Consider the following 23,332-nt stretch of genomic DNA (forward strand, 5'->3'; position numbering starts at 1 on the left):
TCCTTTTTCCTCTTAACAAGAACATAGAACATAGAACAATACAGCGCAGTACAGGCCCTTCGGCCCACGATGTTGCACCGAAACAAAAGCCATCTAACCTACACTATGCCATTATCATCCATATGTTTATCCAATAAACTTTTAAATGCCCTCAATGTTGGCGAGTTCACTAGACATTCAACCTCTCTTGTCAATCATGGTTCCCTCACTCGACCATCTCTTCCCTGCCTGACAGGGACATACATATCAAGGACACTTAGTACCTGTTCCTTGAACAAGTTCCACATTTCACTTGTGTCCTTCACTGACAGCCTATGTTCCCAACTTATGCACTTCAATTCTTGTCTGACAACATCGTATTTACCCTTCCCCCAATTGTAAACCTTGCCCTGTTGCACGCACCTATCCCTCTCCATTACTAAAGTGACAGTCACAGAATTGTGGTCACTATCTCCAAAATGCTCCCCTACTAACAAATCTATCACTTGCCCTGGTTCATTACCAAGTACTAAATCCAATATTGCCCCTCCTCTGGTCGGACAATCTACATACTGTGTTAGAAAAGCTTCCTGGACACACTGCACAAACACCACCCCATCCAAACCACTTGATCTAAAGAGTTTCCACTCAATGTTTGGGAAGTTGAAGTAACCCAAGACTACTACCCTGTGACTTCTGCACCTTTCCAAAATCTGTTTCCCAATCTGTTCCTCCACATCTCTGCTCCTATTGGGGGGCCTATAGAAAACTCCTAACAAGGTGACTGTTCCTTTCCTATGCCTGACTTCAACCCATACTACCTCAGTAGGCTGATACTCCTCGAACTGCCTTTCTGCAGCTGTTATACTATCTCTAATTAACAATGCCACCTCCCCACCTCTTTTACCACCCTCCCTAATCTTATTGAAACATCTATAACCAGGGACCTCCAACAACCATTTCTGCCCCTCTTCTATCCAAGTTTCCGTGATGTCCACCACATCGTCGTCCCAAGTACCGATCCATGCCATATGTTCACCCACCTTATTCCCGATGCTTCTTGCGTTGAAGTATACACACTTCAAGCCATCTCCGTGCCTGCAAGTATTCTCCTTTGTCAGTGTTCCCTTCCCCACTGCCTCATTACACGCTTTGCCGTCCTGAATATCGGCTACCTTAGTTGCTGGACTACAAATCCGGTTCCCATTCCCCTGCCAAATTGTTTAAACCCTCCCGAAGAGTACTAGAAAACCTCCCTCCCAGGATATTGGTGCCCCTCTGGTTCAGATGCAACCCGTCCTGCTTGTACAGGTCACACCTTCCCCAGAATGCGCTCCAATTATCCAAATACCTGAAGCCCTCCCTCCTACACCATTCCTGCAGCCACGTGTTCAGCTGCACTCTCTCCCTATTCCTAGCCTCGCTATCACGTGGCACCGGCAACAAACCAGAGATGACAACTCTGTCTGTCCTGGCTTTTAACTTCCAGCCTAACTCCCCAAACTCGTTTATTACCTCCACACCCCTTTTCCTACCTACGTCATTGGTACTAATGTGCACCATGACTTCTGGCTGCTCCCTCTCCCCCTTAAGGATCCTGAAGACATGATCCGAGACATTCCTGGCCCTGGCACCCGGGAGGCAACATACCTTCCGGGACTCTCGCTTGCGACCACAGAATCTCCTATCTATTCCCCTAACCATTGAATCTCCTACAACTATTGCTTTTCTATTCTCCCCCTTCCCTTCTGAGCCCGAGAGCCAGACTCAGTGCGAGAGACCTGGCCGCTAGGGCCTTCCCCCGGTAGGTCATCCCCCCCCAACAGCATCCAAAACGGTATACTTGTTTTGAAGGGGAACGGCCACGAGGGATCCCTGCACTTTCTGCCTGTTTTTTTTTTTCCCCTGACTGTAACCCAGCTACTCTTGTCCTGTACCTTGAGTTACCTCCCTGTAACTCTTCTCTATCACCCCTTCTGCCTCCCGGATGATCCGAAGTTCATCCAGCTTCAGCTCCAGTTCCCTAACACGGTCTTTGAGGAGCTGGAGTTGGGTGCACTTCCCGCAGGTATAGTCAGCGGGAACACTGGTGGTATCCCTCACCACCCACATCCTACAGGAGGAGCATGCAACTGGTCTCCCCTCTTACCTTACCGAATATAGCTGCCCTGTGGACCAACTGGATCTCCACCCTCTGACTCTGCTCTCAGTCAGCTGCACTCTCTGTAAACATCTCGCCAACATTGAGGGCAATCTCACCAACATTGAGGGCATTTAAAAGTTTATTGGATAAGCATATGGATGATAATGGCATAGTGTAGGTTAGATGGCTTTTGTTTTTTGACTTCCCATGTCGGAGCAACATCGTGGGCCAAAGGGCCTGTACTGTGCTGTATCGTTCTATGTTCTATGTTCTTAAACTCCTGGCTCTCTTCTCACACTTTGCGGAAATGTAGGAAACAAAATGAAAGGAGCACCTAACTCTCACTATAGCACTCAAATGCACCAAATTCAGCACTCCCTCAGTCACCAAACTCTCACTATAGCACTCAAATGCACCAAATTCAGCACTCGGTGCAAAACCTTCCCAAACGTTTCTTGGCAATCTGATAGCTTCACGATCCCTTTTACTGACACCAGCTTTATATTTTCCAGAATTTTATTAAGTAAATTCAAATTCTCAAGCTGTCATGTTGGGATTTGAACTCTGGATTATTGAGTTCACATAACCCTTGTCTAGATAGTTGCAAGGTGCCTCTGTCCAAGGCGGGTACAGGGCTGCTAGGTATGGTAAATAGTGTTCGAGCCACACTAGGAATCGGTCAAGCAGCCAGTGGATCTCGCTCCACCATGCCCGTCCCCCATACCCGGGTGGAAGCATGTTGTTGCCGAAGATCGGGTGTCTGAATCAAGCTATAGATGGCACCAGTTGTTTAGGTGAATGACACTTAGTGCACGAATAGTCCATACTCTTTCGCTAGACCTGCTACCAAGGGTCCCCTGTGTATTGACTAGTTCTGCATAAGAAACTAATGCAAGCTTTGTAACCTCTATAACCCTTATACCTCCGTCCTCCACCCCCCCTAACACATACCAGGTGGAATTGTGTTGATCTCGGGAACTGGTTCCAACTGCAAGCTCGTCAATCCAGATAGATCGGTGGTCGGTTGTGGAGGGTGGGGTCACCTGCTCGGAGACGAAGGATCAGGTGAGTGGATGAGTGAAGAGGAATCATGATTTTAAGAAACGTGGACTTGGTGGTTCAGGCAGCGGTATATATGAGCAAGACACTGGCCCATTTTTTTCAGTATGTTGCAACAGTCCCAGTACTTTGTCCAGAGAGTTTGGAATTCTGCACCATTCTTGCGCAATATCAGTTCCACTGGAGTCCAGTACAAAATGGAGGTACAAGGATGATACCAGATCTGAGGGAGTTGATTCAACAGCTGGGCCTGTTTTTGCTCTAATGGGTGATTGACAGAGGACTTAAAAATGATGAAGTTGATCGATAGGGTAAAGGTGGAGAGCATGGTTCCACTTGTAAAGAATCCAAAATTGGGGATCGTCAAGACAAGTTAGTCGTGAATATATCCAATAAGGAAATCGGGATGAACTTTTTTACCTAGAGGACAGTTAGAACATGGACATAAGTATAAAGGTTCCCACTTGATATAGGAAACTCCCCATTGCACGCACTCTGGGAGGACGCCTCTCTGTATTGAAGGAACGTTTGCCAAACCGAAAATCCAGAGTTGGTCGGAATTAATTCCTTGTCAGGCAGCCTGCTGGAAGGGCTGCTGACTCCTGTGGAACCTGCCGCCCCTAACCCATGACCCCTACCCCAGCCTCTTCCCCAGCACCAGAAACTGTTTTTGATGGTGGGGGCACTGAAGAAGAAATAGTAGCAATGGACATAACTAAAATGCTTCACTTTTTATTTGCAGCTTATTGGATGTCTCACTTGGCTATAAAAACCGTGTATGATGCTATTGACAACTACAAGCACACGCCTTTCAACATCTGCCTGGTAGAGAAGGCCATGTACAGTTACTTCCAGGTACCTAGTGATCTACTAGCGTGAACGTTATTTGACAAGTGTCAATTTGCCTTTTGGAGGACTACATTTAGAATTCAGTGTGAAGGGCAGCACGGTGGCGCAGTGGGTTAGCCCTGCTGCCTCACGCCGCCAAGGTCCCAGGTTCGATCCCGGCTCTGGATCACTGTCCGTGTGGAGTTTGCACATTGTCCCCGTGTTTACGTGGGTCTCACCCCCACAACCCAAAAGATGTGCAGGTTAGGTATATGGCCACACTAAATTGCCCCTTAATTGGAAAAAATGAATTGGGCACTCTAAAAATGTTTTTTTTTTAAAGAATTCAGTGTGCAGTTCAACACTGCAGAAAGTGATGGAGGGCTTTGTAAGATTACAACAGGGTTTGATGGGATAGACGTAGAGAGGTGGTTTCCACTTGTGGAAGAGAACAAAACTAGGAGCCATAAATATAAGGTAGTCACTACTAAATGCAATAGTGAGTTCCGGAGAAACTTCTTTCCCCACAGAGTGCTGAGCATCGAGAAATAGAAGGATTCATGGCACAGGAAGATGCCATTGATCCCATTGTATCTGTGCGAGCTGAGAAAGAGAGTTAGCCCATCTGATTCCACTTTCCAGCTCTTTGTCTTTAGCTCTAAGGGCCTCAAGTGTATATCCAAGTATTTTTTTTAGAGCTCCTGCCTCGAGCACCCTTTCAGGCAGTGAGTTCCAAACCCTCCCCAACACCCTCTGCTGGACAAAGTTACTACTCCATGTCCCCCGATACATTCACCAGTTGCTTTAGATCTGTGCTCCCTCATACTGATCTCTCTACTAATGAAAATGGGCCCTTCCAGCCCACTCTACCTCAGCCCTCATAATTGTATAGACCTTAATGAAATCTCCCCTCGGTCTCCTCCACCCCAAAGAAAGTCTATCCAATAGTTTGTCTTAACCAAAATTCTCCAATCTTGGCCACGTGCTTGCAAATCTTCTCTGTACCCTCTCTAGTTAAATCACAACCTTCCTATAAAGTGGCAGTACTCTAGTGGCATTTTAACTAACATTTTAGACAGTTCTAGTATTATCTGTCTATTTGTATACTCTAGGCCACAACCAATAAAGCAAAATATCCTGTGTGACTTATTAACCTCTTTGTCTGCCCTGCTACCTTCAGGGATCTATAGACATGCACTCCAATGTCCATCTATTCCTCAACACTTTTCAGACTCCTCCCATAGAATGTACAACGTGGAATTGGGGCGACTACCATGGGTTAAGGAAAAGTTGGATAAGCACAAAGGGAAAGGAATATAGAAGTAATAACATGAAAAAACTTGGCAGATCTGGCAGCATCTGTGGAGGGAGAAACGGTGTTAACGTTTCGAGTCCAACATGACTCTTCAGAAGAATACTGTTGATGGTTATGCCATTGAATGTCAATTGGAGATGGCCAATGCCTGTGTGGTGCAAGTGTTACTTGCCGCTTATCAGCCTAAGCCTGAATGTTGTCTCCATCTAGCAGCATGTGGGCAAAGACTGCTTTGTTAACTGAGGAGTCACAAATGAAGCTCAACATTGTGCAGTCATGAATGAACTCTTAGCAAATAATGAAGGGAAGGTCTTTGAAACAGCTGAAGATGGTTAGAACCAGGGCACTACCCTGCAGAGATCCTCCAACAATTGCAATCATCTTCGTTTGTGCGAGGCGTGACTCAGAACAAAGGAGAGTTTTCCCCCTGATTCCCATTGACTTTCATTTTTCTAGAGCTCCTTAATGCCATACTCAGTCAAATGCTGCCTTGATGTTACGGGCAGTCACTCTCACCTCACCTCTGGAGTTCAGCTTGTTTGTCCATGTTTGGACAAGGCTGTAATGAGGTCAGGAGCTGAGTGACCCTGGCGGAACCCAGTCTGAAAATCGGTGTGCCAGATATTGCTGAGTAAGTGTTGTTTGATAGACCTGTCAACACCTCATCTTGCTGCTGATTGAAACTAAAGTGATGGGGTGCTAATTGGACGGATTGGATTTGTCCAGCCTTTTGTGGAGCAAATGTACCTGTGAATCAGACATGATCGGTAACAGTGGTAATTAGTAATTCCAGAGGCCTGGACTAATGCTGCAGAGATATTAGTTCAGCTGGGAAATTAAAATTCAACTAAAATAAATGTGGAATAATAAACTAGTCTCAGTAATACTGACCGTGAAACTGATGGATTGGCGTAAAAGCGCAACTAATGTCCTCGAGGGAAGGAAATCTTTACCTGGTCGGGCCTACATTTGACTCCGGATCCATAGCAATGTGGTTGACCCTGAACTGACATGGCCCAGCAAGCAGAGTATCCAACTGCTGCGAATAAACATTGAAGGGGAGATATGGGAATTTGGGGAAAGAGCGAGGAAGGCTGAAGGGTTTCTCTTCAAAGGAACTGCTACAAAGTCATTCTGTCCTGGGATCCTATGAACCGTTCACAGTTGACACTCACCCTTTTAACTCCTTCTCTGTGTTATACAGATATCTGATCAAATGGCCCTCCTCACTCACATGTACCGAAACTTTGAGAAATCCAAAATTGCGGGATTCTGTCGAAAGCTAGCGGAAGGTAAGCCTAACTTTTACACCCTTTTTTTTTTGTGTGGTCACAGTTTGGTGCCAGCTCCTGAATAACCACGATTCAGCCAATGAGTTTTGAACTCGCAACCAACTCTAAAGAGATTAGAGCATAAAAATCTAGGCTGACACTCCAGTGCAGCGCTGAGGGAATGCTGCACAGTCGGTGGTGCTCTCCCTGGGATGAGACACTAAATTAGTAATCATCTTTATTGTCACAAGTAGGCTCACATTCACACTGCAATGAAGTTACTGTGAAAAGCCCCTAGTCGCCACTTTCCGGCGCCTGTTCGGGTACACAGTGGGGGAATTCAGAATGTCCAATTCATCTAACCTGCACGTCTTTCGGGACTTGTGGGAGGCAACCGGAGCACCCGGAGGAAACCCACGCAGACACGGGGAGAACGTGCAGACTCCACACAGACAGTGACCCAAGCCGGGAATCGAACCTGGGACCCTGGCACTAACAGTGCTAACCACTGTGCTACTGTGCTGCCCCAAAGAGGCGTTGTCTTGCCCTCTCAGGTAGACACAAGATCCCATTGGCAGCATTTTGAAGGGGAACAAGCATCTTCTGCCCGTTCTGCTGGCCAACATTGTTACCCTCTCGGCCAACATCACTGAAATACTGGTCATTCAACGCAGTGCTGCCAGCGGAAGCTTGTTGCACACAAGCAAATTGTTGACACTGTTTCCAGCAATACTCTGGTGACTATTGCATGTGTAATAAATACTCTAACTGCAAGTTGTCCCATTTGCTTTATTGGTTTCAATCTCTCTCCTCGTGATGGAGGATTGACATTTAAAGACATTTAAAGATATCTTTTGAAACTTATTTTCAGCGGCAGCTGCTGGGGACCAGTTATCTTGTCACATCTTCCAGCGGGCCGGCCAGGAGCTTGCCCAGCATGTTGTGGCCGTGCTGCCCCACGTGGACCAGGTAAAATAATCCCAAACTGTCCGTAGAGTTGGTTCAGATGTCAAGCTTCCGAGCTTTATCAGCTTCAGTCTCGGTTCTTCCCGATTCCGAAGAAGCTCCTTGACCCAGGGAATGCAATCACCAGGAGCGATTGAGGTGAATGATGGTAGATGCAATTAATGGGAGGCTAGATGGGCGAGCGAGGGAGAAGGGAGCCAGAGGACTCTGATGGCCGTGTTTGATGAGGGACGAGGGGCGAATGGATCATAAACACCAGCAAGGACTGTTCGGGCTGTTTCTGTGCTCTGCACCCTTCTCACCAAAATCAAAACTCAGCGATTCAGTGGCATGCATCTCACCCACTCACAGCCAGCAGTGCGATGATGACCAGATTTTGTGACCTTGGTTAGAGAATGGGTATTATCCAGACCTCCTGTGCTGCCTCTGTGGTGGTGGGACTTTTTACATCTGCCTGAAAGGACACCTCAGTTTAACATCTAGTCCGAAAGACGGCACCTCTGATAGTGCAGCACTCCCTCAGTACTGACCCTCTGACAGTGCAGCACTTCCTCAGTACTGACCCTCTGACAGTGCAGCACTTCCTCAGCACTGACTCTCTGACAGTGCAGCACTCCCTCAGTACTGACCCTCTGACAGTGCAGTGCTCCCTCAGTACTGACCCTCTGACAGTGCAGTGCTCCCTCAGTACTGACCCTCTGACAGCGCAGCACTTCCTCAGCACTGACTCTCTGACAGTGCAGCACTTCCTCAGTACTGACTCTCTGACAGTGCAGCACTCCCTCAGTACTGACCCTCTGACAGTGCAGCGCTCCCTCAGTACTGGCCCTCTGACAGTGCAGCACTCTCTCGGTACTGACCCTCTGACAGTGCAGCACTCTCTCGGTACTGACCCTCTGACAGTGCAGCACTCTCTCTCGGTACTGACCCTCTGACAGTACAGCACTCTCTCGGTACTGACCCTCTGACAGTACAGCAGTCCCTCAGTACTGACCCTCTGACAGTGCAGCACTCCCTCAATACTGACCCTCTGCCAGTGCAGCACTCACTCAGTACTGGCCCTCTGACAGTGCAGCACCCTCAGTACTGACCCTCTGACAGTGCAGCACTCACTCAGTACTGACCATCTGACAGTGCAGCACTCACTCAGTACTGACCATCTAACTGCAGTACTCACTCAGTACTGACTCTCTGACAGTGCAGCACTCCCTCAGTACTGACCCTCTGACAGTGCGGCACTCCCTCAGTACTGACCCTCTGATAGTGCGGCACTCTCTCAGTACTGACCCTCTGACAGTGCAGCACTCTCAGTACTGACCCTCTGACAGTGCAGCGCTCTCTCAGTACTGACCCTCTGACAGTGCAGCACTCTCTCAGTACTGACCCTCTGACAGTACAGCACTCTCTCGGTACTGACCCTCTGACAGTACAGCAGTCCCTCAGTACTGACCCTCTGACAGTGCAGCACTCCCTCAATACTGACCATCTGCCAGTGCAGCACTCACTCAGTACTGACCCTCTGACAGTGCAGCACTCACTCAGTACTGGCCCTCTGACAGTGCAGCACTCACTCAGTACTGACCCTCTGACAGTGCAGCACCCACTCAGTACTGACCATCTAACTGCAGCACTCACTCAGTACTGACTCTCTGACAGTGCAGCACTCCCTCAGTACTGACCCTCTAACAGTGCGGCACTCCCTCAGTACTGACCCTCTGACAGTGTGGCACTCCCTCAGTACTGACCCTCTGATAGTGCGGCACTCTCTCAGTACTGACCCTCTGACAGTGCAGCACTCTCTCAGTAGTGACCCCCTGACAGTGCAGCACTCTCTCAGTACTGACCCTCTGACAGTGCAGCACTCTCTCAGTACTGACCCTCTGACAGTGCGGCACTCCCTCAGTACTGACCCTCTGACAGTGCAGCACTCCCTCAGTACTGACCCTCTGACAGTGCAGCACTCACTCAGTACTGACCCTCTGACAGTGCAGCACTCCCTCAGTACTGACCCTCTGACAGTGCAGCACTCCCTCAGTACTGACCCCCTGACAGTGCAGCACTCTCTCAGTACTGACCCTCTGACAGTGCAGCACTCCCTCAGTACTGACCCTCTGACAGTGCGGCACTCCCTCAGTACTGACCCTCTGACAGTGCAGCACTCCCTCAGTACTGACCCTCTGACAGTGCAGCACTCACTCAGTACTGACCCTCTGACAGTGCAGCACTCCCTCAGTACTGACCCTCTGACAGCGCGGCACTCCCTCAGTACTGACCCTCTGACAGTGCGGCACTCCCTCAGTACTGACCCTCTGACATTGCAGCACTCCCTCAGTACTGACCCTCTGACAGTGCAGCACTCCCTCAGTACTGACCCTCTGACAGTGCAGCACTCCCTCAGTACTGACCCTCTGACAGTGCGGCACTCTCTCAGTACTGACCCTCTGACAGTGCAGCACTCTCTCAGTACTGACCCTCTGACAGTGCAGCACTCCCTCAGTACTGACCCTCTGACAGTGCGGCACTCCCTCAGTACTGACCCTCTAACAGCGCGGCACTCTCTCAGTACTGACCCTCTGTAAGTGCAGCATTCCCTCAGTACTGACCCTCTAACCGTGCAGCACTCCCTCAGTACTGACCCTCTGACAGTGCGGCACTCCCTCAGTACTGAACCTCTGACAGTGCAGCACTCCCTCAGTACTGACCCTCTAACCGTGCAGCACTCCCTCAGTACTGACCCTCTGACAGTGCGGCACTCCCTCAGTACTGAACCTCTGACAGTGCAGCACTCCCTCAGTACTGACCCGCTGACAGTGCAGCACTCCCTCAGTACTGACCCGCTGACAGTGCAGCACTCCCTCAGTACTGACCCGCTGACAGTGCAGCACTCTCTCCTGGTACCTCACTGGATAGCTCAGCCCCGATTTTGCTCTTCGATCTCTGGAGTGTGAATTGAACCCGTAACTTTCTGAATCTGGCGAGAATGCTCCTCGACGTATCCGACTGTGAGGTTACTGGGCTGAAAGCCCCATTCCTGCCCTGTGGCTGAACCTTGGATCTGCTGCAACATGGTATTACACAGGACCGTTCTCATCTCATGGATGACTGTGCCCGCAAGAGGGAACTTTAAGGCATTTGGTAGATGTTCGCAGACTCGCGGGCCAAGGGCACACTGCCACCCACGCTAGCACAGGCCTCAATCTCGCTGATACCTGAGAAAGATAAAGACCCAACGGAATGTGGGTCATGCAGACCCATCTCACTGCTGAACGCAGACACCAAAATACTGGCCAAGATTCTAGCCAAAAGGCTAGAAGACTGCGTACCAGAGGTGGTCACAGAGGACCAGTCGGACTTTGTCAAAGGTAGACAACTTACCTCGAACATCAGGCACCTGCTGAACGTGATAATGACCCCCTCCGGGGAGAGAACACCAGAGGTGATCGTCTCCCTAGACGAAAAGGCCTTCGATAGGGTGGAATGGAAATACCTCATAGAGGTACTGGAGTGGTTCGGGCTTGGAACAGGGTTCACCTCCTGGGTAAAACTCCTGTACAACCCTCCCATGGCGGGCGAACGGACCAACAACACCAACTCCCGATACTTCCAGCTGCACAGGGGCACCAGACAAGGATGCCCACTGTCCCCGCTGCTGTTCGCTCTAGCGATCGAACCATTAGCAATCGCGCTCAGAGCAGCAAAAGGCTGGAGGGGGATCCGAAGGGGTGGCAGAGAGCTCAGAGTCTCACTCTATGCAGATGACCTGCTCCTCTACATTTCGGATCCACAGAGCAGCATGGACGGAATCATCGCGCTCCTGAAAGAGTTTGGCGCATTCTCGGGCTACAGACTCAACATGAGCAAAAGCGAGATCTTCCCGGTACACCCACAAGGCAGCACTAACGGGACGGCCGTTTAAACAAGCCCCACACAAATTCCGCTACCTGGGGATCCAAATAGCCCACGACTGGAAAGGGATCCACAAATGGAACCTCACCAGTCTGACAGAGGAAGTAAAAAAGGACCTGTAAAGATGGAACACACTCCCACCCTCCCTCGCGGGGAGAGTCCAGACGATCAAAATGAACGTGCTGCCCAGGTATCTCTTCCTATTCAGAGTCATCCCGATCTACATTCCCAAGGCCCTTTTCAAAGCACTAGACAAACTAATCATGGCGTTCATATGGGGAGGGGGCGGGAAGGGGGGGGGGGCGGGGTGGAGAATGCTAGGATCCCAAAGAAGGTCCTACAAGAAACAAAATCCAGAGTGGGGGCTAGCCATCCCAAACCTACAATTCTACCACTGGGCGGTGACAGCCGAGCGAATAAGGGGATGGATCAAGGAGCCAGAAGCCGAGTGGGTGAGCGCGGAAGAGGCCTCCTGCATGGGGACCTCCCTCCGGGTCCTCGCCACAGCGGCACTCCCGTCCCCACCCAAAAAACACTCCACCAGCCCGGTGGAGATAGCCACCCTCCAGTCCTGGAACCAACTACGGCAGCAATTTGGCCTGACCAAAATGTCAGACAAAGCTCCCATCTGCAACAACCATAGGTTCACACCAGCGCTGACTGACGCCACCTTCAAAAGGTGGGGGCAGGATGGAGGGACACTGACAGTCAGGGACCTATACACGGACAGCAGGATCGCAACACTGGACAAACTGACAGAGAAATTCCAGCTAAGGTACCTGCAACTCAAAAAGTTCCTACGAAAGGAGACAAGGACGTACCCACAACCGCCACGACAGACTTACTGGAAGAGTTACTGGACGCAAGCATCCTAGATAAAGGAAACTGTAGCGACATGTATTACCGACTGGTATAAAGGGCCGACACCGTACTGGACGCAACAAGAAAAAAATGGGGGGGGAAGACCTGGTGATTGAGATAGGGTGGGGACTCTGGAGCGAATCACTGCATAGGGTCAACTCCACCTCCACGTGCGCAAGGCTCAGCCTGACGCAACTAAAAATGGTACATAGAGCCCACTTAACAAGAACCCGTATGATAGTTTCTACCCAAAGGTGGAGGACAGATGTGAGTGGTGCCAAGGAGGCCCGTCCAACCATGCCCACATATTCTGGTCTTGCCCCAGACTTGCAGAGTACTGGACAGCCTTCTTCGAGGCAATGTCCAAGGTGGTGGGGATGAGGGTGGAGCCATGCCCGTAAGTGGTAGTCTTCGGGGTATCAGACCAGCCAGATCTATTCCTGGGGAGGAGGGCGGACGCCCTTGCCTTTGCCTCCCTGATCGCCCGCCGTAGAATCCTGTTCGGCTGGCGGTCAGCAGCACCACCCAAAGCTGCAGACTGGCTGTCCGACCTCTCGGAATCTCTCCAAATGGGGAAAATCAAATTCGCCATCCGAGGGTCAGACGGTGGCTTCCACAGAACGTGGGAGCCATTCATCTGATTGTTCCGGGACCTGTTTGTGGCCAGTGAACAAGCAGAAGAATAGCCAGGTAGCCAAGAGTCAGGGGAAAGTAGCCAAGGCATGAGAGGGAGAGATAGACCGGGAGATTGGGGGGGGGAGGGGGGGGGAGAGACAGCTAAAACTAAGAGGAAAGAAAGACGAACCACACGAGGGGGGGGGGGGGGGGGGAAGGGGGAAGAGTGAAGAGACGGGCAACAATAGAGGAGAACCAGGGAGGTGGGGGGGGGAGGGGGGAGGGGGGAGGGAATGAAAGCCGGAAGTAGGGCATGATAACAAACTTGGCATCTGCAGGAACAGAGAGCAAGGGGAATGCAGGTGAAAGACGGGATGAACGGCTGAAGCGGAGGTGAGCGCGAGACGACAATGGCAGCGAGATCTGTCTGGGAGAAGCAAGTGACAACACCAACACCAGACCTATTCGAGTATTGCCCTCTGACATTGTTTCTCTGGCACCCAAATGTCTACCTACCTCCCCAGTCGCCGTCCCCCCCCCCCCCCCCCCCCAAACAGTGTCCTACTTATGTGTTGTGAAGAATATTGCCAATTGTACAGAGTTGCTGCTGTTGAGCTGGTGCAATAATACCTTACCAGTTACCTTATTTTATTTATTTTTTATTTTTTAATATTACTTTTTTTTTGGTATGTTTGTGTGTGCCCTTCTCTTCACATATATTGTGTACACAACGGTAAATATACTTTGCTCAAAAACCCAAAAGAAAACATTTATTTTTAAAAAGTTCAAGCATTTGGTCGATTTCGGAGTGAGAACAGCTGGTGAGTCAGTTTCAGCGGGAGCATTGCGGAAGGAGGTTGCTGGGAGGTAAGTCAACCTTTAAAAGCACTTGTCTTTGCAGGGGCAGGCCAGTCGATTTCGGCGGGAGAACAGCTGGTGAGTCAGTTTCAGCGGGAGCATTGCGGAAGGAGGTTGCTGGGAGGTAAGTCAACCTTTAAAAGCACTTGTCTTTGCAGGGGCAGGCCAGTCGATTTCGGCGGGAGAACAGCTGGTGAGTCAGTTTCAGCGGGAGCATTGCGGAAGGAGGTTGCTGGGAGGTAAGTCAACCTTTAAAAGCACTTGTCTTTGCAGGGGCAGGCCAGTCGATTTCGGCGGGAGAACAGCTGGTGAGTCAGTTTCAGCGGGAGCATTGCGGAAGTGGTTGCTGGGAGGTAAGTCAACCTTTAAAAGCACTTGCCTTTGCAGGGGCAGGCCAGTCGATTTCGGCGTGAGAACAGCTGGTGAGTCAGTTTCAGCGGGAGCATTGCGGAAGGAGGTTGCTGGGAGGTAAGTCAACCTTTAAAAGCACTTGCCTTTGCAGGGGCAGGCCAGTCGATTTCAGCGGGAGTGGAGCTGGCTGGTTAGTCAATTTCAGCAGGAGCTGAGAATTTTTCTTTTTTTAAAATTAGTTTTTTAGGCGGGAACAGGAAGTCGACCCGCGGACGTCTGGGAAGACCCTCACCAATAAATTCTGGTGGAGATGAAACCCGAGACACTACACGTGTAGTGTCTCCCACCCGCCCTCCTCCTCTAACCTAATAATAAACCCCATTGGTCTGAGGTAAGTACCATATTTTATTATATTATTATTATTTTTTATAAAAATGTAATTTAGTTGTTAGCCAGATCTTGGTAGAAAGTTAGAGGAATGGCAGGGAAGGGAGTGCAATGTTCCTCCTGCAGGATGTTTGAGGTGAGGGATGCAGTTAGTGTCCCTGCTGATTTTACCTGCAGGAAGTGCTGCCATCTCCAGCTCCTCCAAGACCGAGTTAGGGAACTGGAGCTGGAGTTGGAAGAACTTCGGATCATTCGGGAGGCAGAAGGGGTCATAGATAGCAGCTTCAGGGAATTAGTTACACCAAAGATTGGAGATAGGTGGGTAACAGTAAGAGGGACTGGGAAAAAGCAGTCAGTGCAGGGATCCCCTGCGGTCGTTCCCCTGAGAAACAAGTATACCGCTTTGGATACTTGTGGGGGGGACGACTTACCAGGGGTAAGCCATGGGGTACGGGCCTCTGGCACGGAGTCTGTCCCTGTTGCTCAGAAGGGAAGGGGGGAGAGGAGCAGAGCATTAGTAATTGGGGACTCTATAGTCAGGGGCACAGATAGGAGATTTTGTGGGAGCGTGAGAGACTCACGTTTGGTATGTTGCCTCCCAGGTGCAAGGGTACGTGATGTCTCGGATCGTGTTTTCCGGGTCCTTAGGGGGGAGGGGGAGCAGCCCCAAGTCGTTGTCCACATTGGCACTAACGACATAGGTAGGAAAGGGGACAAAGATGTCAGGCAGGCTTTCAGGGAGCTAGGATGGAAGCTCAGAACTAGAACAAACAGAGTTGTTATCTCTGGGTTGTTGCCCGTGCCACGTGATAGTGAGATGAGGAATAGGGAGAGAGAGCATTTAAACACGTGGCTACAGGGATGGTGCAGGCGGGAGGGATTCAGATTTTTGGATAACTGGGGCTCTTTCTGGGGAAGGCGGGACCTCTACAGACAGGATAGTCTACATCTGAACCTGAGGGGCACAAATATCCTGGGGGGGAGATTTGTTAGTGCTCTTTGGGGGGGTTTAAACTAATGCAGCAGGGGCATGGGAACCTGGATTGTAGTTTTAGGGTAAGTGAGAATGAGAGTATAGAGGTCAGGAGCACAGATTTGACGTCGCAGGAGGGGCCAGTGTTCAGGTAGGTGGTTTGAAGTGTGTCTACTTCAGTGCCAGGAGTATACGAAACAAAGTAGGGGAACTGGCAGCATGGGTTGGTACCTGGGACTTCGATGTTGTGGCCATTTCGGAGACATGGATAGAGCAGGGACAGGAATGGATGTTGCAGGTTCCGGGATTTAGGTGTTTTAGTAAGCTCAGAGAAGGAGGCAAAAGAGGGGGAGGTGTGGCGCTGCTAGTCAAGAGCAGTATTACGGTGGCGGAGAGGATGCTAGATGGGGACTCTTCTTACGAGGTAGTATGGGCTGAAGTTAGAAACAGGAAAGGAGAGGTCACCCTGTTGGGAGTTTTTTATAGGCCTCCTAATAGTTCTAGGGATGTAGAGGAAAGGATGGCGAAGATGATTCTGGATATGAGCGAAAGTAACAGGGTAGTTATTATGGGAGACTTTAACTTTCCAAATATTGACTGGAAAAGATATAGTTCGAGTACAATAGATGGGTTGTTTTTTGTACAGTGTGTGCAGGAGGGTTTCCTGAAACAATATGTTGACAGGCCAACAAGAGGCGAGGCCACGTTGGATTTGGTTTTGGGTAATGAACCAGGCCAGGTGTTGGATTTAGAGGTAGGAGAGCACTTTGGGGACAGTGACCACAATTCGGTGACGTTTACGTTAATGATGGAAAGGGATAAGTATACACCGCAGGGCAAGAGTTATAGCTGGGGGGAAGGGCAATTATGATGCCATTAGACGTGACTTGGGGGGGATAAGGTGGAGAAGTAGGCTGCAAGTGTTGGGCACACTGGATAAGTGGGGCTTGTTCAAGGATCAGCTACTGGGTGTTCTTGATAAGTATGTACCGGTCAGACAGGGAGGAAGGCGTCGAGCGAGGGAACCGTGGTTTACCAAGGAAGTGGAATCTCTTGTTAAGAGGAAGAAGGAGGCCTATGTGAAGATGAAGTGTGAAGTTTCAGTTGGGGCGATGGATAGTTACAAGGTAGCGAGGAAGGATCTAAAGAGAGAGCTAAGACGAGCAAGGAGGGGACATGAGAAGTATTTGGCAGGAAGGATCAAGGAAAACCCAAAAGCTTTCTATAGGTATGTCAGGAATAAGCGAATGACTAGGGAAAGAGTAGGACCAGTCAAGGACAGGGATGGGAAATTGTGTGTGGAGTCTGAAGAGATAGGCGAGATACTAAATGAATATTTTTCGTCAGTATTCACTCAGGAAAAAGATAATGTTGTGGAGGAGAATGCTGAGCCCCAGGCTAATAGAATAGATGGCATTGAGGTACGTAGGGAAGAGGTGTTGGCAATTCTGGACAGGCTGAAAATAGATAAGTCCCCGGGACCTGATGGGATTTATCCTAGGATTCTCTGGGAGGCAAGGGAAGAGATTGCTGGACCTTTGGCTTTGATTTTTATGTCATCATTGGCTACAGGAATAGTGCCAGAGGACTGGAGGACAGCAAATGTGGTCCCTTTGTTCAAAAAGGGGAGCAGAGACAACCCCTGCAACTATAGACCGGTGAGCCTCACGTCTGTAGTGGGTAAAGTCTTGGAGGGGATTATAAGAGACAAGATTTATAATCATCTAGATAGGAATAATATGATCAGGGATAGTCAGCATGGCTTTGTGAAGGGTAGGTCATGCCTCACAAACCTTATTGAGTTCTTTGAGAAGGTGACTGAACAGGTAGACGAGGGTAGAGCAGTTGATGTGGTGTATATGGATTTCAGCAAAGCATTTGATAAGGTTCCCCACGGTAGGCTATTGCAGAAAATACGGAGGCTGGGGATTGAGGGTGATTTAGAGATGTGGATCAGAAATTGGCTTGCTGAAAGAAGACAGAGGGTGGTGGTTGATGGGAAATGTTCAGAATGGAGTACAGTCACAAGTGGAGTACCACAAGGATCTGTTCTGGGGCCGTTGCTGTTTGTCATTTTTATCAATGACCTAGAGGAAGGCGCAGAAGGATGGGTGAGTAAATTTGCAGACGATACTAAAGTCGGTGGTGTTGTCGATAGTGTGGAAGGATGTAGCAGGTTACAGAGGGATATAGATAAGCTGCAGAGCTGGGCTGAGAGGTGGCAAATGGAGTTTAATGTAGAGAAGTGTGAGGTGATTCACTTTGGAAGGAATAACAGGAATGCGGAATATTTGGCTAATGGTAAAGTTCTTGAAAGTGTGGATGAGCAGAGGGATCTAGGTGTCCATGTACATAGATCCCTGAAAGTTGCCACCCAGGTTGATAGGGTTGTGAAGAAGGCCTATGGAGTGTTGGCCTTTATTGGTAGAGGGATTGAGTTCCGGAGTCGGGAGGGCATGTTGCAGCTGTACAGAACTCTGGTACGGCCGCATTTGGAGTATTGCGTACAGTTCTGGTCACCGCATTATAGGAAGGACGTGGAGGCTTTGGAGCGGGTGCAGAGGAGATTTACCAGGATGTTGCCTGGTATGGAGGGAAAATCTTATGAGGAAAGGCTGATGGACTTGAGGTTGTTTTCGTTGGAGAGAAGAAGGTTAAGAGGAGACTTAATAGAGGCATACAAAATGATAAGGGGGTTGGATAGGGTGAACAGTGAGAGCCTTCTCCCGCGGATGGATATGGCTGGCACGAGGGGACATAACTTTAAACTGAGGGGTAATAGATATAGGACAGAGGTCAGAGGTAGGTTCTTTACGCAAAGAGTAGTGAGGCCGTGGAATGCCCTACCTGCTACAGTAGTGAACTCGCCAACATTGAGGGCATTTAAAAGTTTATTAGATAAACATATGGATGATAATGGCATAGTGTAGGTTAGATGGCTTTTGTTTCGGTGCAACATCGTGGGCCGAAGGGCCTGTACTGCGCTGTATTGTTCTATGTTCTATGTTCTATTTGGTCGGGTGGGGGAGAAAGAACAGTGCCTCCTGGTGGAAATCTAGAACGAAGGGGAGCTCCAGCTACGTCTGGGTCAGCTGAAATTCTGAAGACTCGGATCAATATTGTTTGTTGGGTGGGGGTACCACAGTATCAGTGCCACGATCTACTCAGAATGATGGAGCAGGTCCGAGGGGCTGAATGGTCATCCTACGTAGCAGGGACTTGTCCTCCGGTATCTGCATTCTGTTGTAATTTTAGGAGAGAAGGAAAGCATTGTGGGGTTAATCTCAACAACAAGTGACATTTATTTAGTCCCTTCAACATAGTAAATTTCCCCAGTGAGCGGTGGAGGAGCATTGTCGAGCAAAAGCTACTGTCGGGGGTGTCGGACAGGTGGAAAAGGAATGTTTCAAAGGGGGAGCTCAATGCTTGGGGCTGAGATAACTGAAGTCATGGAGACCATTGTCTCCGAGGGTCAGAATTGGATTGGGGGGGGGGGCAGGAATCTCCACCGGCTGTAGGGCTGACGAAAGCTACAAAAGGTTGGTCGAGCAGAGGCAGTGCAAATTGAGATGCAGACAGCAGAGTTTTGAATAAGCACAAGTTTACAAATTGTGCAAGGTGGGGAGGTCAGCTAGCAGAACACTGGGAAAATGTCGGACCAATAATGGTTTTCCCCCGCAAATGAGCTGAGGCAGGGGAGCAGACGGGGAGATGTTGCAGAGCTGGGCGCAGGTGGTACTGTTGATGTAGCAAATCAGAAGCTCAGCTCAGAGTCACACACCACTTTAGCACTGCTGCCTCATGGCGCCGAGGTCCCAGGTTCGATCCTGGCTCTGGGTCACTGTCCGTGTGGAGTTTGCACATTCTCCCCGTGTCTGCGTGGGTCTCACTCCCACAGCCCAAAGATGTGCAGGCTAGGTGATGTGGCCACGCTAAATTGCCCCTTATTTGGAAAAAATAAATAATTGGGTACTCTAAATTTATTTAAAAGAGAATCACGCACAGAAGGCGGCTATTCGGCCCATCGTTTCTGCACCGGCTCTTCAAATGAGCATCATGACTTAGTTTCCATTCCCCTGCCTTTTCTCCGCACTCCTGCACATTGTGTCTATTCAAATAATCATCTAATGTCCTGCTGAACGGCTCGATTGATCATGCCCCCACCACACTTCCAAACAGAGCATTCCAGACCCCAACCACTCGCTGTGCGAAAAAAATGTTTATCGCGCCATATTTGCTCCTTTTTGTAAATCAATTTTAAATCTGAGCCCTCTCGTTCTTGATCCTTTCACGAGCAGGAACAGTTTGTCCCTGTGTACTCTGTCCAGCCCCGTCATGAACATCTCTATCAAATCTCCTCCCGGCCTCCTTCTCTCCAAGGAGAACCATCCCGACCTCTCCAATCTATCCTCATAACTGAAGTTTCTCATCCCTGGAACCTCTCCTGCGCTCTCGCCAATGTGTTCAGATCCCAGAACTGTCAGCAATATTCCAGCTGAGGTCTAACTGGTGTCTTGAATAAGTTCAGCATCACCTTGCTCTTGTACTCTAGGCCCCTATTAATAAAGCCCAGGGCACGGTGTTGCAAACAGTCTGGTTCAAGCTTAAGACTGTGACCAAAGAGAGGGATGGAGTTGACAGCTAGCGACCAGAATTTATGATGGGGACCAAAGTCTTCCTCATATTTCATTGCAACAGCTTCCTGCTGATTGAAGGCTGGATGTGGAATACGCATTGTGACAAATCAAAGACATTGGGAGCCTGGTGGTGAGGTCATGCTGGGTGCCATCAGTGTGAGTATATGGAATCTGATATTACTGGGGGACTGGCTGGAGAGGATGTGCTTCAAGAAAGATTGAGTGCAGTGAAGAGGTGGGACTGACCTCTCTGCCTCTGCGGTGGACGGTAGTCGGAGCCGATTTGTTTCTTTGGAAAGATTTGGGTGTGAGTTTAACTGCTCTTTCTCTTCCAGAGGCTGCATGAGGGGGAGCTTGGTCTGCCCATAGTCTGCGTGGGATCAGTGTGGAACAGCTGGGACCTCATGAGGAATGGTAGGTTGCGAGGGGGCACTCCTGCGTGTCAGCCGGAGAGGATATGGAGTGATTTACGTGTAGCAACTTACCAGAGACTGACCATAATCCCCAGTTTAATCGACAGACTCCGCCTCATCAGCTGATCTCAGTTTTAATCACTGAAAACCTGGTCACACAGACGGATGCCACTCGGCCCATTTGCCTGTGCTGGCTCTTTGAGAGAGCTACTCGATTAGAAACCGCGATGTAGAGTACAGTAGGAAGCCATTCAGCCCATCACCTCTATGCTGGATTAGTTCCACTCCCTTGCTCTTTCCCATAACGCTGCAGTTTGCTGTCATTCAAGTACCGATTCAATTCCCTTTTGCAAGTTACTATTGAATCTACGTCCAGCGTCCTTTCAGGCAGCACGTTGTAGATCATCACAATTCACTGTTTAAAGAAAGAAAGATTCCCCTAATTTCCCCCCGTGTCTTTTACTGATGACCTTAAACCTGTGGACTCGTTAGTGCCACGGGAAACAGTTTCTCCTTATTTACTGTGTCAAAACTCTAGAAAATCTCCCCTTAAGCTTCTCTGCTTCAAGGAGAACAATTCCACCTTCCTCAGTCACCAAACAAGTTCCTCATCCCCGGTGCTCTGCTAATAAATCTCCGTCGCACCCTCTCCTATATTGTTTTTGAGTGCTTTTTAGGCGAGATATTAAAACTCAGACTGCACCATTGAGTGGGCCTTAAAAAGAAGGACGGGCAGAGTGGTAGCACAGTGGTTAGCACCGTGGCTTCAAAGCACCAGGGTCTAAGGTTCGATTCCCGGCTTGGGTCACTGTCTGTGCGGAGTCTGCACGTTCTCCCCGTGGCTGCGTGGGTTTCCTCCGGGCGCTCCGGTTTCCTCCCACAGTCTAAAGATGTGCACGTTAGGTGGATTGGCCATGATAAATTGCCCTTCGTGTCCAAGGAAAAGGTTAGGAGGGATTATTGGGTTATGGAGATAGGGTGGAAGTGAAGGCTTAAGTGGGTTGGTGCAGACTTGATGGGCCGAATGGCCTCCTTCTGCACTGTATGTTCTATGTATCCATGTCCATCCCCCACTCTCCACCCGGTCCAGTGTCTTGGACGACCAGCACCATTTCAAAAGACCCAGATCGTCACTGCATCGTTGTTTGTGGAATACATTGGAGACATTACAGTGAAGTTCACTAAATGGCTCCCTGACATGAGGGGGTTATCCGATGATGAGAGGCTGAGTAAATTGGGTTAATATTCTCTGGAGTTTGGAAGAATGAGAAGCGATCTTGTTGGATAGTACAAGTTTCTGAAGGGGTTTGTTTGGGTGGACGCTGAGAGATTGTTTCCACTGGTCAGGGAATCTAAACCTCAGGGTAAGAGGATGTTCATTTAGGACTGAGATTAGGAGAAATTACTTCACTCAAAAGTTGTGCACCTTTGGAATTCCCTCCCCCAGAGGCTTGGGAATGTTCCATCGTTGAATATACTTCAGGCTTGGATAGGCAGATTCTTGATATCTCAGGAATTTAAGATGTGGAGATGCCGGCGTTGGACTGGGGTGAGCACAGTAAGAAGTCTTACAACACCAGGTTAAAGTCCAACAGGTTTGTTTCAAATCACTAGCTTTCGGAGCACTGCTCCTTGTACTATGCTCAGGAATTTAAGGGCTACGGGGAGGGGCGGGAAATGGAATTGAAATCCAAGATCAGCCATGATGTTATTGAACGGTGGAGCGCGCTCGATGGGCCGAATGGTCCGCTCCTGCTCCTATTTCTTAAGCTCTTGTGGAATCTTGTTCTGCATGAGCTGGCAAAACGTAAACTAAATTTACTGTGAAGCCCTTTAGGATGCCTTGAGGTTGTGAAAGATGCAACACAAATGCAAATTCTTTCCTTCTTCCTAGGGTTCCTGAAAGTCTTGAAGGAAGTCAAACAGAAGCCAATGGGAAGGAATCTGTGCAAGTTTACTATGATGAAACTGAAATGCTCTTCAGCGCTGGGTGCAGCCAGTCTTGGCGCCAAGCACATTGGTTACAATTTACCAATGAACTATGCGGAAAATGTAGAAGTCTTCTTTGAACACTGCTTCAGTCTCTAGACACTCTTACATTGCCTCGACAACAGAACAACTTGACTTTGGCCAATGGGGTTGTGGTCGCCTGAATGAGAGAGGCTATGCTATTGTTCGACATGCTTTTTAAAATTGAACAGTTTTGTATATTTTGCATGATGAAGAAAACCAATCCGTTTATTCGAGGTCTCATTGCATTGCACTTATTTCCTGATCGGAGACACATTGAATTCACTGAAGATACAATACTCCTCCGCTCCCACTTTAGCTTCACAAACATACACAGATTTTAAGGCTGACGTGTGTTACAAAGTACATCTTGGGCTACATTGGTCTCAGTAACACACAGATCCTATAAACGCAAAGGCTGGCTGTGTGGTAAAGCACTCTGCTCTGAACCTCGGTGACTTTCTGTGACTTTCCAAACTCCACGCCCAACAAAAACAAGCTTTAAAATCTTCTTTCGCAACAATGCTTTCCTTGGGCAGCACAGCAGTGCAGTGTTCAGCACTGCGGCCTCACAGCTCCAGGGACTTGGGTTCCATTCCAGCCTTGAAAGACTGTGTGGAGTTTGCTCTTTCTCCCGTGTCTGCGTGGGTTTCCTCCGGGTGCTCCGGTTTCCTCCCACAGCCCAAAGATGTGCAAGTTAGGTGGATTGGCCACGCTAAATTGCCCCTTGGTGTCCAAAAGGTTAGCTGAGGTTATTGGG

The 23,332-nt window shown here is 49.3% G+C and overlaps 1 protein-coding gene across 2 annotated transcripts in view; it reads left to right on the forward strand.

Moving 5' to 3' along the window:
• Window positions 1-22,803, forward strand: part of nagk (N-acetylglucosamine kinase) — a 78,331-nt gene extending 55,528 nt beyond the window's left edge. For both annotated transcript variants that reach the window (XM_072497729.1, XM_072497728.1), the window contains 6 exons: window positions 3,077-3,187; window positions 3,924-4,036; window positions 6,529-6,616; window positions 7,467-7,564; window positions 20,485-20,563; window positions 22,457-22,803. In XM_072497729.1, the coding sequence (XP_072353830.1) occupies window positions 3,077-3,187; window positions 3,924-4,036; window positions 6,529-6,616; window positions 7,467-7,564; window positions 20,485-20,563; window positions 22,457-22,650 (683 nt within the window). In that variant the 3' untranslated portion in view covers window positions 22,651-22,803. The remainder of the gene's footprint in view (window positions 1-3,076; window positions 3,188-3,923; window positions 4,037-6,528; window positions 6,617-7,466; window positions 7,565-20,484; window positions 20,564-22,456) is intronic.
• The last annotated feature ends 529 nt before the right edge of the window (window positions 22,804-23,332 follow it).

Source organism: Scyliorhinus torazame, chromosome 3 (genome assembly GCF_047496885.1).
Source record: "Scyliorhinus torazame isolate Kashiwa2021f chromosome 3, sScyTor2.1, whole genome shotgun sequence".
NCBI classification, from domain to species: Eukaryota; Metazoa; Chordata; class Chondrichthyes; order Carcharhiniformes; family Scyliorhinidae; genus Scyliorhinus; species Scyliorhinus torazame.